General features: G+C 32.9%; 1 protein-coding gene across 1 annotated transcript in view; it reads left to right on the plus strand.

The window, feature by feature from the left end:
- The window catches only part of LOC148305558 (uncharacterized), a 10426-nt gene extending 365 nt beyond the window's left edge, over positions 1-10061 (plus strand). The window contains exons 1-2 of the mRNA XM_088266492.1: positions 1-232; positions 8500-10061. The exon at positions 1-232 is cut by the window's left edge and continues 365 nt beyond it. Of these exons, the coding sequence (XP_088122618.1) occupies positions 1-232; positions 8500-8793 (526 nt within the window). The 3' untranslated portion in view covers positions 8794-10061. The remainder of the gene's footprint in view (positions 233-8499) is intronic.
- Positions 10062-12938: the final 2877 nt, after the last annotated feature.

The following is a 12938-nucleotide window of genomic DNA, read 5'->3' on the forward strand; positions in this document are numbered from 1 at the left end:
TACAAGCTATTCGTACTTCGTATTATCGATGGTGCTGTTCTCCGTTGGGACAGTAATAACAGTTCTCGCTCTCGGAGATGCCGATGGCTACATATTTAATAGCTTGGGACACATGTGGCTCGTAGGACCAATATTCATCTGTTCCGGAATGATGGTAGCTGTAAAAAGTATGCTCTATCTGCGTAGGAAAAGCGTCATCCAAATGCTGCTGCATCAGAGAGCTATATTTAGAGTAAGTGATGTTTTGATTACATTTATGTATTTCGATGTATAATAAGCTGTTACTTGTATTCTTCCTTGATATGATACGATTGGGTTTTTACATTAGAAAGAAATTTGTGTTGCCACAAATTCACCCTCGCGCCTGCTCACGTCTCTTATCAAAAGCATTCTCATTTTTATGGTACCTACTTTCTTGCTTTGCCACAAATTCGCAATAACACTAAAACTTGACAACTCCGACAGATCCTACCCAAAAGCATTGTAGCCTTTCCTTTTCCCAACCACTATTATTTCACTTTCCTAAATACCAGTAATATCCTTCACCCTGTGCTCCTTCCCTTATGTCATCATTATCCGTTCAAAGATTCAACTCCTAGATCCATGAATCTCAAGTGCAAGAATCACATTGCCTTCATATATGTAATATACAAAGGATGCCCAACCGGACAATCGCAAAGCAAAATTTATTTTATTTGAAAATGATTTGCATTTTTAACACTTGGTATTAGTAAAAGTTCAAGAATCAATCGTAGACCGATAGCATCAGAGTAAACGAACACTCCCCAACTACCTTGGGAAAAATATATTATGATTTCCCATAGGAATCTAATGTTCGCTCTACCTAAATATTTTTTTTCTTGTTTATGGTTTCATTCACTTGATTTCAGAAGTGTTATCATTGGGATAAGATAAATAGAGGTAACTACTAACTTGTGAACGTTTTGTTGAAGGAGTGTTGCTATAAATGTAATTATTAATCAATTTTATGGGTATCCCAAAAGAGACTGAGGATATCCATGAACGTAGAAGAAGTGAAGAATGTTTGCAAAGACAGAGTGGTGTGCCGCTCTATTCTCTCTGCCTATCCCTGCGGCGAAGCGGCGTGATGGTTAGTTAGTTACTTAGTTCAAAAGAGAATAACTCAATAATAATAATAATAATAATAAATTTGGATAACTTATATAGCGCCATTTTCGTAAAAAAAATACCTCAAGGGCGCTTCACTGTGAATGAATTGGGGAAAATATTAGGGTGGAAATGATTTAGCAAACAAATGTGTTTTTAGTCTTTTTCTAAAGATCATCTCACTTTCACTATTTCTAACCATTGGTGGAAGAGCATTCCACGCCGTCGGTCCTGCAACAGCAAAGGCACGCTCGCCAAATTTAGTGCGTTGGTTGCGAGCTGGTAAGATCACTTTGCCCATTGCAGATGTTGTAGCCGATCGAAGCGTGAGACGTCAACCAATTCATCTGGAATACACAGCTCCTTAAGATACTCTGAAGCCATATTGTGTATTGATTTATACATGAGTAGGCAGAGTTTATACTCAACCCTTTCGGGAAAGCGTAACCAGTGGAGTTTGTGAAGTAGTGGGGTGATGTGACTGAATTTAGAAATTCCAAAAATTAGTCTCGCTGCTGCGTTTAACACTGATTGCAGTCGAGTCATTTTATTGTTTGGTAGACCCGTGTATATACCGTTACAATAGCCGTTATAATAGCCATAATGGTGAATGTTACAAATTTATAAAGTGATCACTGAAGCCAGTCAATGACAGGCCATAAGCTTTTTAAATGCCTTATTCACTTTTTACAAAAAGATACTTGGTCTCTATCGAGACTTAAGAAATATCTCAATTTATGGATATATTGTTTTAATCACCTAAATTTTGTTTCAAAAACATTCACAATGAAATGTAATATAAACTTCTTCTCATTACTGTTTTTTGGATATTTAATGTGGATTCTTTAAAATTTTAATAATGAGAATGTTTTATATCTAAAAATATTTTTTTAAATTTATTATCAAGGCCTCAAAAGATCTTAGAAGTATAAACTTTCTTTTCGGTCCTAATCTATGAGATTTTATTTTTAGAATTTCTTAAGATTTTGAAGGTAATGTCAATGAATGTTGTAATGCTGCTTGGAAAGTTTATTTTTATTTCTATTCAAGGTCTTTAACTTGAAATAAATCAAAATAACTTTTTTTAATGTGAAATGTGTTTATGTAGTGGTAGGCAAAGAGAATAGAACGCTACACCAATCTGTCTTTGCACACAATCTTTGCCTCTTCCACATTCATACATCTTCTCATACCGATTATTCCGACTCCTGACCTAATCACTTTTAAGTATTTGAAAAACTTGATCTTGCCAAATTTTACTCAGTCTTCCTCCGTTTCTATTACCAACCATATGCCTCATAAATTTGTTCAACCATCCTTTCTTCACTCGTTCTATTCACATGCCCAAACCATCTCAACACACCTTTCCAATTTTTATCGATAATGCTTATCTCAGCCTTGCATTATTTCTTTATATCACCATTTGAACATATATTTTTTTGTTTTACTGGACATTCGTCTGAGAGAACGCATTTCGACTGCATGCAGTCTACTTTCATCCATCATTCATGGCGAATAATGATGATTTTGTCTGACATAAATATTATTAATCTTACTGAACATTCCCATGGTGCTTTACCTATCTTCTTCTTCAATCCTCAAACCCTTATCCGCACTCGATAGTGCATAAGGCACTACGTCTTACAAACGCAGTGTTATCTTGATCATTAACACATGAAGGAAAGGTGATTATCCCTGCGCTTCAGGTACCAGTCCAGGGTTATATTGAATAGAGAGTGAAAAAAATTGCTTTCATTCATTTGACCCCCCCCTTGGGAATCGAACCCAGGACCTTAAGTATGGTTGCTGAGCGTGCTGACCATTACACTACCTATCTACCCAACGGATTCATTCAACATTGTATGTTTCACAGCTTGTATGTGAGTTAAAGTCACATTTTAGTATTTACTCAGTAATGATAAGTGGCCTGGGAACTGGTACAAATACACGTATGTACCTAGGTTAGGGTTGCCATTTTTCCCGTGACCTTTTTGGATTATTTTTTTTTACAAAGTAGATTTTTAACCTTTTAAACGCGTTAACTTTGTTCCTAAGAGACGCTCGTGCGCGGCTGTATTTCGCCGTTTTTTAAATGATTACTTTTATCATGTATTTAGTTATGAAACGATTTATTTTCCTAAACAAAAACGTTCAATGGGATTCATTGTGCCTTTTTGGTACTCTATAATACACGTGTGTCACATTATTCTTGAAATATATCGTAATATAAAAAATTAGATCGTAACATAAATAAATCAAAGCACGCATCGTGTGTCACTCTTACCCACTGGCGATGCGTAGCGTCGAGAGTGAGACAGATATAGGGCATGATTATGGCGCGGACTAATTACCGACCGCAAGAAAAATCAGGGATCTGTTGTTTTATTTATCCTTGTGATGTTACAAATTATTAGTCAGATATTTCAACAGATGTCATAAGGCCGAGGATTGACGTATTATTTTATCCAAAGTTTCACACCATGAAAAAATCCCTCCAAGTTGAACTGAGGTTGGAAACTTGGAGCAAAGTGAAAACACAAACGCTTATGTCAGCCGCGTATGGGGCATGTCTTGTAAAAACACATACGGTTATGCGAGCCGCGTGGATCCGGTTAAACATCTAATTTTCTTTAGTTTTATTGTTGCCAGTATTACTAACTGCTCTACTGACAAGCAAATAGATTTTGATTAAAATTAATTTCAGGCCTCAATTTTTTACATAGGCGGCAAGATAGATTCTTCTTTCTTCTAACCCTTATAATACGCACCCAATGGTGCATAGGGCTTTTCATCGTATTGACGCGGTGTTATTTTGATTGTTACTTACATGAAGACAAGGTGATCACTCCTGCGCTTCAGGGGCAGGTCCAGGGTAATAAATAAATATTAGAGTGTAAAATCACTAATATGTATTCCCCCCCCCCCTGCCTGAGAATCGAAGCCGGGACCTCCAGCACGGTAGCTAAACACGCTAACCATTACACCACGAAGACACACATTACACTAAGATAAATTAATGCAGGGCTTTTTTTTTCACGGTAATTTTTTTATTTTTAATTTTCAAAATCAATTAGACAAAACAATGTTTGCACATACTTAATTACAATCTATATTTACATAATTCCTCACAATGATAAAATATGCTAGGTATTGTAATGAACTATTTTTTTTTAGTAAAAAGCTTGACATGAAATGAGTTCTGGGACCTTTTTTTGTTTAAAATAAAGCCCTAGATTAATGTATTTATTTTCACTCTTCAGATTTTTTTCAATATATCTTGTTTTGGTTGACCCAATAATGTCTTACATCCACTTGTAATTAAATTTAGCATGTTTTAACTAAATATCGGGACATTATCTGTGTTGGCCAGGCACCACTGTCGATTTTGGCTGTGTATTGGGAACCCTGATTTTAGTATGTGTTTCAATATATTCCGAGTAAATACGTTTGTGAAAATATTTACTTTATAACAGAATGAGCTGTGTAAATATCCTGCTCTGTGGATTTGTTTAATCAACAGATATTTGGATTAATTTCACAGTACCCATTAATTATTTATAAGGCCTTCGATTTGTGGTCTACACACATTATACCATATAGAATATGAATTATTTTGAATATTTTTACGTAGTGAGGGACATTTATATGTAAACAATTTTTTTTTGTATAATTATATTTCCTTTGTTTTTACTTTATTATTTACTTTGTTTTTTTCCGTACATCACTTTCCCTCATTGTACTATATATATTTTTTAATAATAGAGATATTTTGCCAGCCTCCACAGTGCAATGGTTAGTTATCCATATTTCCTCTTCTTCGTGGGTTACAATCTTCGTGATGATTGGTTTGCATCTTTCATGGTCAGTCTCCACCCGACTCTATCCTGCGCTCGTCTCTTCAACTCGGCGTACCTGCTATAAAGCATATTGGATTTAATTTGATCCATGAATGTTAAGTTTGTGCCTTTGCACATGCCTTTCGCAAGCAGGCTTGCGCATCTTATATTGTGGCCTATCCTTGTTACTTTAGCTTGGCTAACTAAAGTAACAAGGCCTATCCTTGTTACTTTGGCTCGCTGTTTGTTACTTTATTTAGTGAGCATCTAGACATCCCAGCCCTGCTTAATAGTTTGTTGTTTCCTACATGTTCCGACCAATGAATTCCCAACATGCGCCTGTAGCATTACATCTCAAACGCCTCCAGCCGCTCCTGTTCTAGCTATTTACATGTACATATTATATGAGGTGCTGGGTATCATTCCTTACTAGGCCAACATAATGAGAAATCATTTTCAATATATCATTTTGTCTGGGTCCTCAGTGGGTAGCCTGTTTGGCTACCAGGCATCCAAAACGTCGTGTTCCATATTTACATTTTTATTAGACATCAAAAATCACACCATTATTTTTCACTACGACTTTCTCTCCCCACACCTCATGATCCTAGCTACTGTCCATTGTGACATGTAATAAATCTATCTTATACTCAAATTTATTTCCCTCCGTCCTTGAACATCCCCAGTGATGACTTATATCTCTACATTGTCTATTTCTTTTTTAGTAAGGCCTTTGCAAAAACCACAAAAATATGTGTGCAAAATGTTTGAGAAAGCGATTAGTGCTGATCTCAAACATCACTCGTAAACTGCATTGATTTAAAAAAAAAACTAACTAACTATCATGACGCTTTCCGCAGGGGTAGGCAGAGAGAATCGAACGCCACACCACTCTGTCTTTGGAAACATTCTTCGCCTCTTCTACATTCATGCATCTCCTCATACATACCCGACGATTATTACGACTCCTGACCCGGCCGCTTTCAAGTATTTGATATACCTGATTGTGCCAGGTTTTCCTCGGTCTTCCTCTGCTTCTTTTTCCAACTACATTCACCTCATAAATTTGTTTAACCGTTCTTTCCTCACTCATACGTTCCACATGTCCAAACCATCGCAACACACCTTTCTTAATTTTATCGATAATACTTATCTCGGCCTTGCATTCTTTCTTTATTTCATCATTCGAACATCTATCAAACATCATTTTGCCACACATTCGTCTGAGGGATCGCATTTCGACTGCATTCAGTCTGCATTGATTTCATAATGTAATTAACGTTAATTTTTTTATTTTGAGATTAGGAGCCTTCAACACAATATAAATAAAGTAATTTTATTATTATCTAAGAGAACTTATTATTTATGTTGAGTGGAGAACTTCTCCATTATTATTATTTTTATTGAGTGTAATTGTCAATAATAATAATAATAATGATAGTTAACCTTCTTGGCATGAATTATCCATTCTTAGATATAAATAATATACTTATGTTTACTTCTTCGAATTACGCATCATTTCTATAAAAATACTCGTTTATTTATTCATCAAACTCGTAAACACAAGCTGGTTTATCACTGTAAAACTCTTTCGACCAATCAAGCTGGTTTATCACTGTAAAACTCTTTCGACCAATCAAAAATAGACATAAGTGGTCGAAGATTTGTAACTTATATAGTCATTTTTAATCAATGAGCAGAAAAAATATATCAAACAAAAGCTATTAGGAGTTGCAGTATGAATTATTACAGATAATTTATTTGACATATGATATAGACAAATAGAAAGCGTTCTCTCTTAAAAATACAGTGGAACCTCTCATAACTAGCACCTCTTTTTGCATAACGAGTTACAGAGAAATGGAAAATCCCTTTATCATGACATTCACTTATGAGCTGGGACTTACACGCCAGTCAAAACAAAAAAGGTTTCGCTTAACGAGTAAGAATCTAGAACAAATTATGTTTGTTATGAGAGGTTCTACTGTATTTAGTAGAATAGTATACCATGATCGGAAAGGTATATGAAATTCTCAACAACACTAGTGCAAATTATGAATCTTGAACAAATTATGCTCGTTACGAGAGGTTCCACTGTTATGTAGTAAAACGGTATACCATGATCGAAAAGGTACATGAAATTCTCAACAACACTTGTGCACTGGCATTATGAAGTCAATATCATAGAAATGTGAGGGAGATTTACAAGCCATTATTTTTTAGTGCCCGAAGGTGATAGAAGGGGGTTCGTAGTTTAAAAAAAAGAGTCCAAACTAAAACAAATGCAGTGGCCGAGTAATTAGATCAACATTAGCCTCAATTTTGATTGAAATACAGCCAGTATAGCACTTTGAATAAGCACTATATTCCAATTTTCTGTTCCTCGTGATTCATTAGTTTTGAGTATCTGCTTTACAGATAATTACATATACCTAACCTTCTTAAATTTCTAACTGATAAGTCTTTGTCAACCTTTAATTGAATCGCTTACTGTCAAGTGCTGTTATGGAAAAAAAATACAATATCAACAATGATTTTTAAATATAACAAAGCATCTTATCCTCACAGTAAATTATACAATGAATCATTGAAATTTTAGAATGAGGAAAAATTTGTTTTATATTGGTTTGACTTTGTGTTAAAAATTTATGACTCATGGAGATGTGTCAAGTATAAAAATGTATTTACACTTACATGAATATTATAATTATACATTTACCTACTTTTTATGTCTTTAACTGGAGTAAACTTGTTAAAAATTAATTATATGTATTTATCATGGAGTAAGTAAAAGTTAATTCTTTTGTGGAAGCACTCTTGAGTTGATTCTTTTCTTACAAACTAACATTATCATTAATTATAGTAAGGGTGTTATTATTGAAATACATACTATTTAAAATGTTTCTACAAGAGCTAACAACTTATTGTATATTATATAATCTTGTTTATATGAAAAAAAAAATACTTTGTCATCTCTAACCTAACAAAGTTCACAGATAAATACATTTAAGCGATCATGTAATATTTGTATGTATGTAGGTATAAGTAAACAGATCAACACGGGTCCACCACTTATCTTTCCTTTTATTTATATTATTTAAGCTTCTGCGCCTAACTTGTACCAAATTTTTAATTACATTGGGAATTGTAGCCTAATTGAGAAAATGTATTTTAGCTTATTCATTTTATATAAAAAATAAACATTATTTAAAAAAATTTGAGATTTGTATAAAGCAGGACAAACATGCAATAGGAATGAATAGGGAAAAGAGATAAAAACAAGTTTATGGGGCAAATAAAGTTGAAAGGAGAAGCTGGGAAAGACTTGACGTGATCAAATATTTGAAAGTGGATGTATAAGGAGATACATGCATGAAAGCGGCAGAGAATGTATGACAGTGATGGGGCTTTCTAACCTCCACCTGAAAGCGATGTTATGGTCAATAAATTAGTTCTTATTTATTTCTTCTTTATTAAATTTATGTTGTCTGTTGAAGAATGAAAAATATATAGTAAATACTGTATTTTCTTGCAGGATATAGCAGCAGCCCAAGCGGAGCAAGCGTTTTCTAATAGTCAAGTAAATCGTACGGCTTCAAGTGCGACACTCCCTCCTGCGTACGACGCCCTCATCGGGGGCACTTCCGGGGGCCCCGAGTCCAGCAGTGGCGAGTTGCCTCCCCCCACCTATGACGAAGCCATGTTCCTCATCGGAGATGACAAGATCCGCGCCGTGATCGAGAAGAAAGTCACTCAGGATGGCGTCCTTAAAGATTCAAACCAAACTAGCAATGTTATGTGCCAAATTGCAGACAATACGAAGCCTTAAAATATAAATTTATTGTGATTTCATACATAATAATGTATATTTTTAATCCCCACTGAGTAAGCGTTGAGAAATACCAAAATGACTTGAATTTTAATAGAGCAAAGGTTCCCGACATTTAGGTACATTACCTCCTAGAAGATGTTTCATTTTCCAGTCAGCTATTTCTTGAAGGAATCAACGTTGTTTCACTTTTTCTTCCAAAATTTTCTGATTTAGTTTAATTTAGCCCTCTTTCAAATTTTACTATACCTAAAAACTTGGTAGATTTTTACTCCTCTTAAGTATGTATAAATCATAAAAATCACCCAGCAAAGATTTAACCCTTGATCGCATCAAAGCGACTTCAATCACCTATTGGTGAGTGATATCACCAACGTTGGGAATAACTAATAATAATAATAAGGGTAACTGTGTGTGTTTATATGGTTCTATCCTGCAATATACTTGGTTTTAACTGAATTGCATCTTGTCTCTTTCCGCTTGACTTTGGCTCATCAAATTGACAAATGGAAACAACCCAAGCGCAAGTCGGTTAGTCCAAATAAAGTAAAAAAACTTAGGAATTAAATAATGTATGCTAAAACATACAAATTCTTGTATGTTTGTATGATGAATATGACCTTTCGTATGCAGAAAATTCCTTTGGTTGAAAGTGAAATCAATCAAAATATCCACCCAACCGAGGTTATATGCTTTATTTCTTTGGGTTACGTCTACCCCATTTGCTGATTTTAAAACAAAAAAGCTTGTCTTAGAGAACTCATGAATAGCTTTTTGACCATTCAACCCTGCAGAGAACAATTTATTTGAGCTTTTGATATTCACTGGGGAATTTGTTGGAAAAAGATAGGATGATATATGAGTGCTTATTTACTTATGGCAATATTAATAATTTTAATTTTGACATTTGTGCAGCAAACCAAAATATATTATTTTTATAACAAATTAGGAAATATAGGTGATGTGAGTTTCACTATTGTGTTACGAGAGATAATAAATACATACTGTTGTTTATTTTTTAATGTATCTTAAATTACATAGTACTTAACTGGGACATCAATTCAACTTATTAATATTTTTAATACATAATTTTTTGTAGGACTCATCCATACTCTGGCCATGTTGTCTATGCAATATATGATCAATTTAAATAGCAGTTATTTTTAATGTTAACATTCAAATAATTGCACAAATAAGATTCACATTATTTATAAATAGTAAATATTAACTATCTGTTGTTTCATTATAATACATGTTATCAAACACAATGAGTTGTTTCTTCCTTGCAAAATACCTATATTCTACCAGTTTTCTAGTATTAAATAAGTATTTTTAACAAATGCCAATATTTGCATAAAGTGCAATATTCAATAGTTCCAGATGTGTTTTAATGACTCTGTCATCATCAATGATTAATTCACAGTAATTTTATGCTAGTGTTTTTTTTTTAAACAGAAGTATGACTAACACACGTAATTCTTGAAAAAATGTCACAATACGTATTTACTTTCATAAATTTATTAAGGTATATTTTTTCAAATTTCGTTTCAAAATAACGTGCCTTTAAAAAAAGTAATGTCACTGTAATTTTAATCAGGCCATTGTGAATTTCTGTGCTAGAATTAGATTTTCGAAACATGCTCTTTTTTAGTAATGCATCCATAATAGTGAGAGGAATAGCGATTTATTTGTTGATACGTCGAAAATTACACTGTTGTAAAGGTCCTCTTACCCTGCATTTTATGGATTGAAAGGCTACCACCCCATGAAAAAAGATTAAAATATCTAGCATCCCAGTGATTTGATTATTTTTAAATTTCATTTGTCATTTCTGATGTAAACCTACAATTAATTATTAAACTAACATATCTATTAAATCTGATAAATTTCAATATAAATTAATGTAATGCTGTTGAATGTGCAAATTTATTCTATATGGCCTTCTTCTTTAATTCAGATAGCATAAGAATACTCAAATGATAGGTTTTCATACATTACTACTTTGTATTAACAAAGCATTTGGATAGATTCTGGTTTCATAAAATTGCTTAATAAGCTTAGTTGTAAACTCAACTAGTTGTAAACTCAACTACAGTCAACCAGTTTAAAAACCGCTTAGATGATTTGGAGAAAGATGATCATGGATAAAATATTTATATTTAGATCATGGAGTTTTGGAGATAAAGGCACACCAGCCAAGGCTGCTTGCCCACACCAAAAAATAATAATAATAAAAACAAAACTTTGTAAATTCTATTTTTTATTTTATGTCTACTTGAAACACGTTAGCTTTATTTTGGTATTCTTTAATTACTTAAATTGTCTCATAAAATGTTTTACTAAACATACAATAAAATTGTAATAAGGTTGTTGCACATCAATTGCCTCGGCACCATATTAGTCTTACCTTGTCTCATCACCTTTGCATTGGTGCAGCATCCGTTAAGCTCAGTGACTCCAGTCTACAGGTTTAATATGGCTGGGCATCAGACTATTGACTACTTGTGCATCATCTTTTCTCAACTACGAGCTGTCAAACTCACCGTCAGCAAACATGCGCCCAATGAATTTTAGTTTATTGTTGATAATAAAGGGTAGTGTATGTTAATGTATAGCTTTGTCTCATTTTCACATTTGTATTCATACTTAAAAGTAGGAAAATATTACTCTTTTGAAGTTATTTTATTTTTATCCTTTTTATTTTTTCTACCTTTTTTTTAGTATGAGTGAAATTAACTCCATCAAATCTCAAATAAACTATTTCAAAAGTGCCTACCCGTAATTAAGTACCTACTAAGGTTTCTAGTCTTTAAAATAAAATTACCACCATAGACATTGAAATTGGAAGAATAGAAGATATTGGGCATGTGTGATGTGAGATGAAGACCTCAGTATAAAACTACATAGTAAGAAATCAGAATGTCTTGAGTTGAAGCAAAGCTGGTTAAGGTGCTGAAGCCGGTACTAAGCAATTAATCTGGGACAACCTTTATTGTACTATAGATTCTCTATGATAATTTAAAGATAGTCTTTTTTTACAAAATTAGAAAAAGCAATTTGTAATGAAGTAATCTGTGAATATAAATAAATTATACCATATTATGTATACATAGTATAATGCATTTGAATAAAAATTGGTGCTTGATTTTACAGCTTAATATTGAAATCTCCTTTTAGAAATTTAAGCTTTATAATAATTAGAAATTGTAGGTTGACAAAAGTCAGATGTTTTTAAAAATATATTGATAATTCAACATGTTTTATGATAACAAAAAATAAAATAAAAAGCTTTATTATTTACTACTTTCGTAAACACTTTATCAATATGAGCTGGTTTGTAGGGCATTATATCTGATTAAGCCCAATTTCCACTTGTGAGAAATTTCACAAAATTTCTCGCCATGATGCACTTCATCGTAATATTTATGGAGGAAAAAGTTCAAATTCTTTAATTAGTTAAATTTAAATCTTTAACTTTATTAATAATTACAAATTTTAGTAAATTTAAAAGAATTGTCACCTTCCAATTAACCAGTGTAATATGAAGGCCAAATTCTTATAATAATTTTTAAAACTGAATTAGTGATCTTGGTAAATTATTATTTATATAAATTTTTATATCACTGCTTGTAGAAGACTGCATTTTCGATCTTTATAACCTGGTATTGATAAAATAATTTGAATTAAAATGTGTAGAACCAATAAATATTACATGTACGCTTTGTTGATTTACTTGTAAATTTACAAATTGCATTGTACAAACACATCTATTGAGTATGTAAATTTTAATATACTTATGTAACGAGAATCTTCTAAGGAAGAAACCAATAATGCAAAGGTTTAGTTAGACCAGGGGTGGGGAATCTTTTATTCAAATAAAAGAAAAATAATTATGTTTTTATTATTTACAAAAATACTTCAATTTCATACTATTTCTATGAGACTAAGCAAAAACATTATTAGAAATAGGTATCGAATTGAGGTAGAGTGGTTTGAACCGAGAAACTCTGACTCATGAGTCCGGGACACTAACCACGGGACCATAACCCAAGGCTACGCTTTTCATTTCTAAAGGCCACACAATTGATCTGATTCAACATAAGGCCGCTATTGTAAAAAATTCTAGTCAATCAATCGACTACTTT

The sequence above is a fragment of the Brachycentrus maculatus genome, unplaced genomic scaffold (genome assembly GCF_059751285.1).
Source record: "Brachycentrus maculatus isolate JH-2025_06_01 unplaced genomic scaffold, ASM5975128v1 h1tg000269l, whole genome shotgun sequence".
Classification (NCBI taxonomy): domain Eukaryota; kingdom Metazoa; phylum Arthropoda; class Insecta; order Trichoptera; family Brachycentridae; genus Brachycentrus; species Brachycentrus maculatus.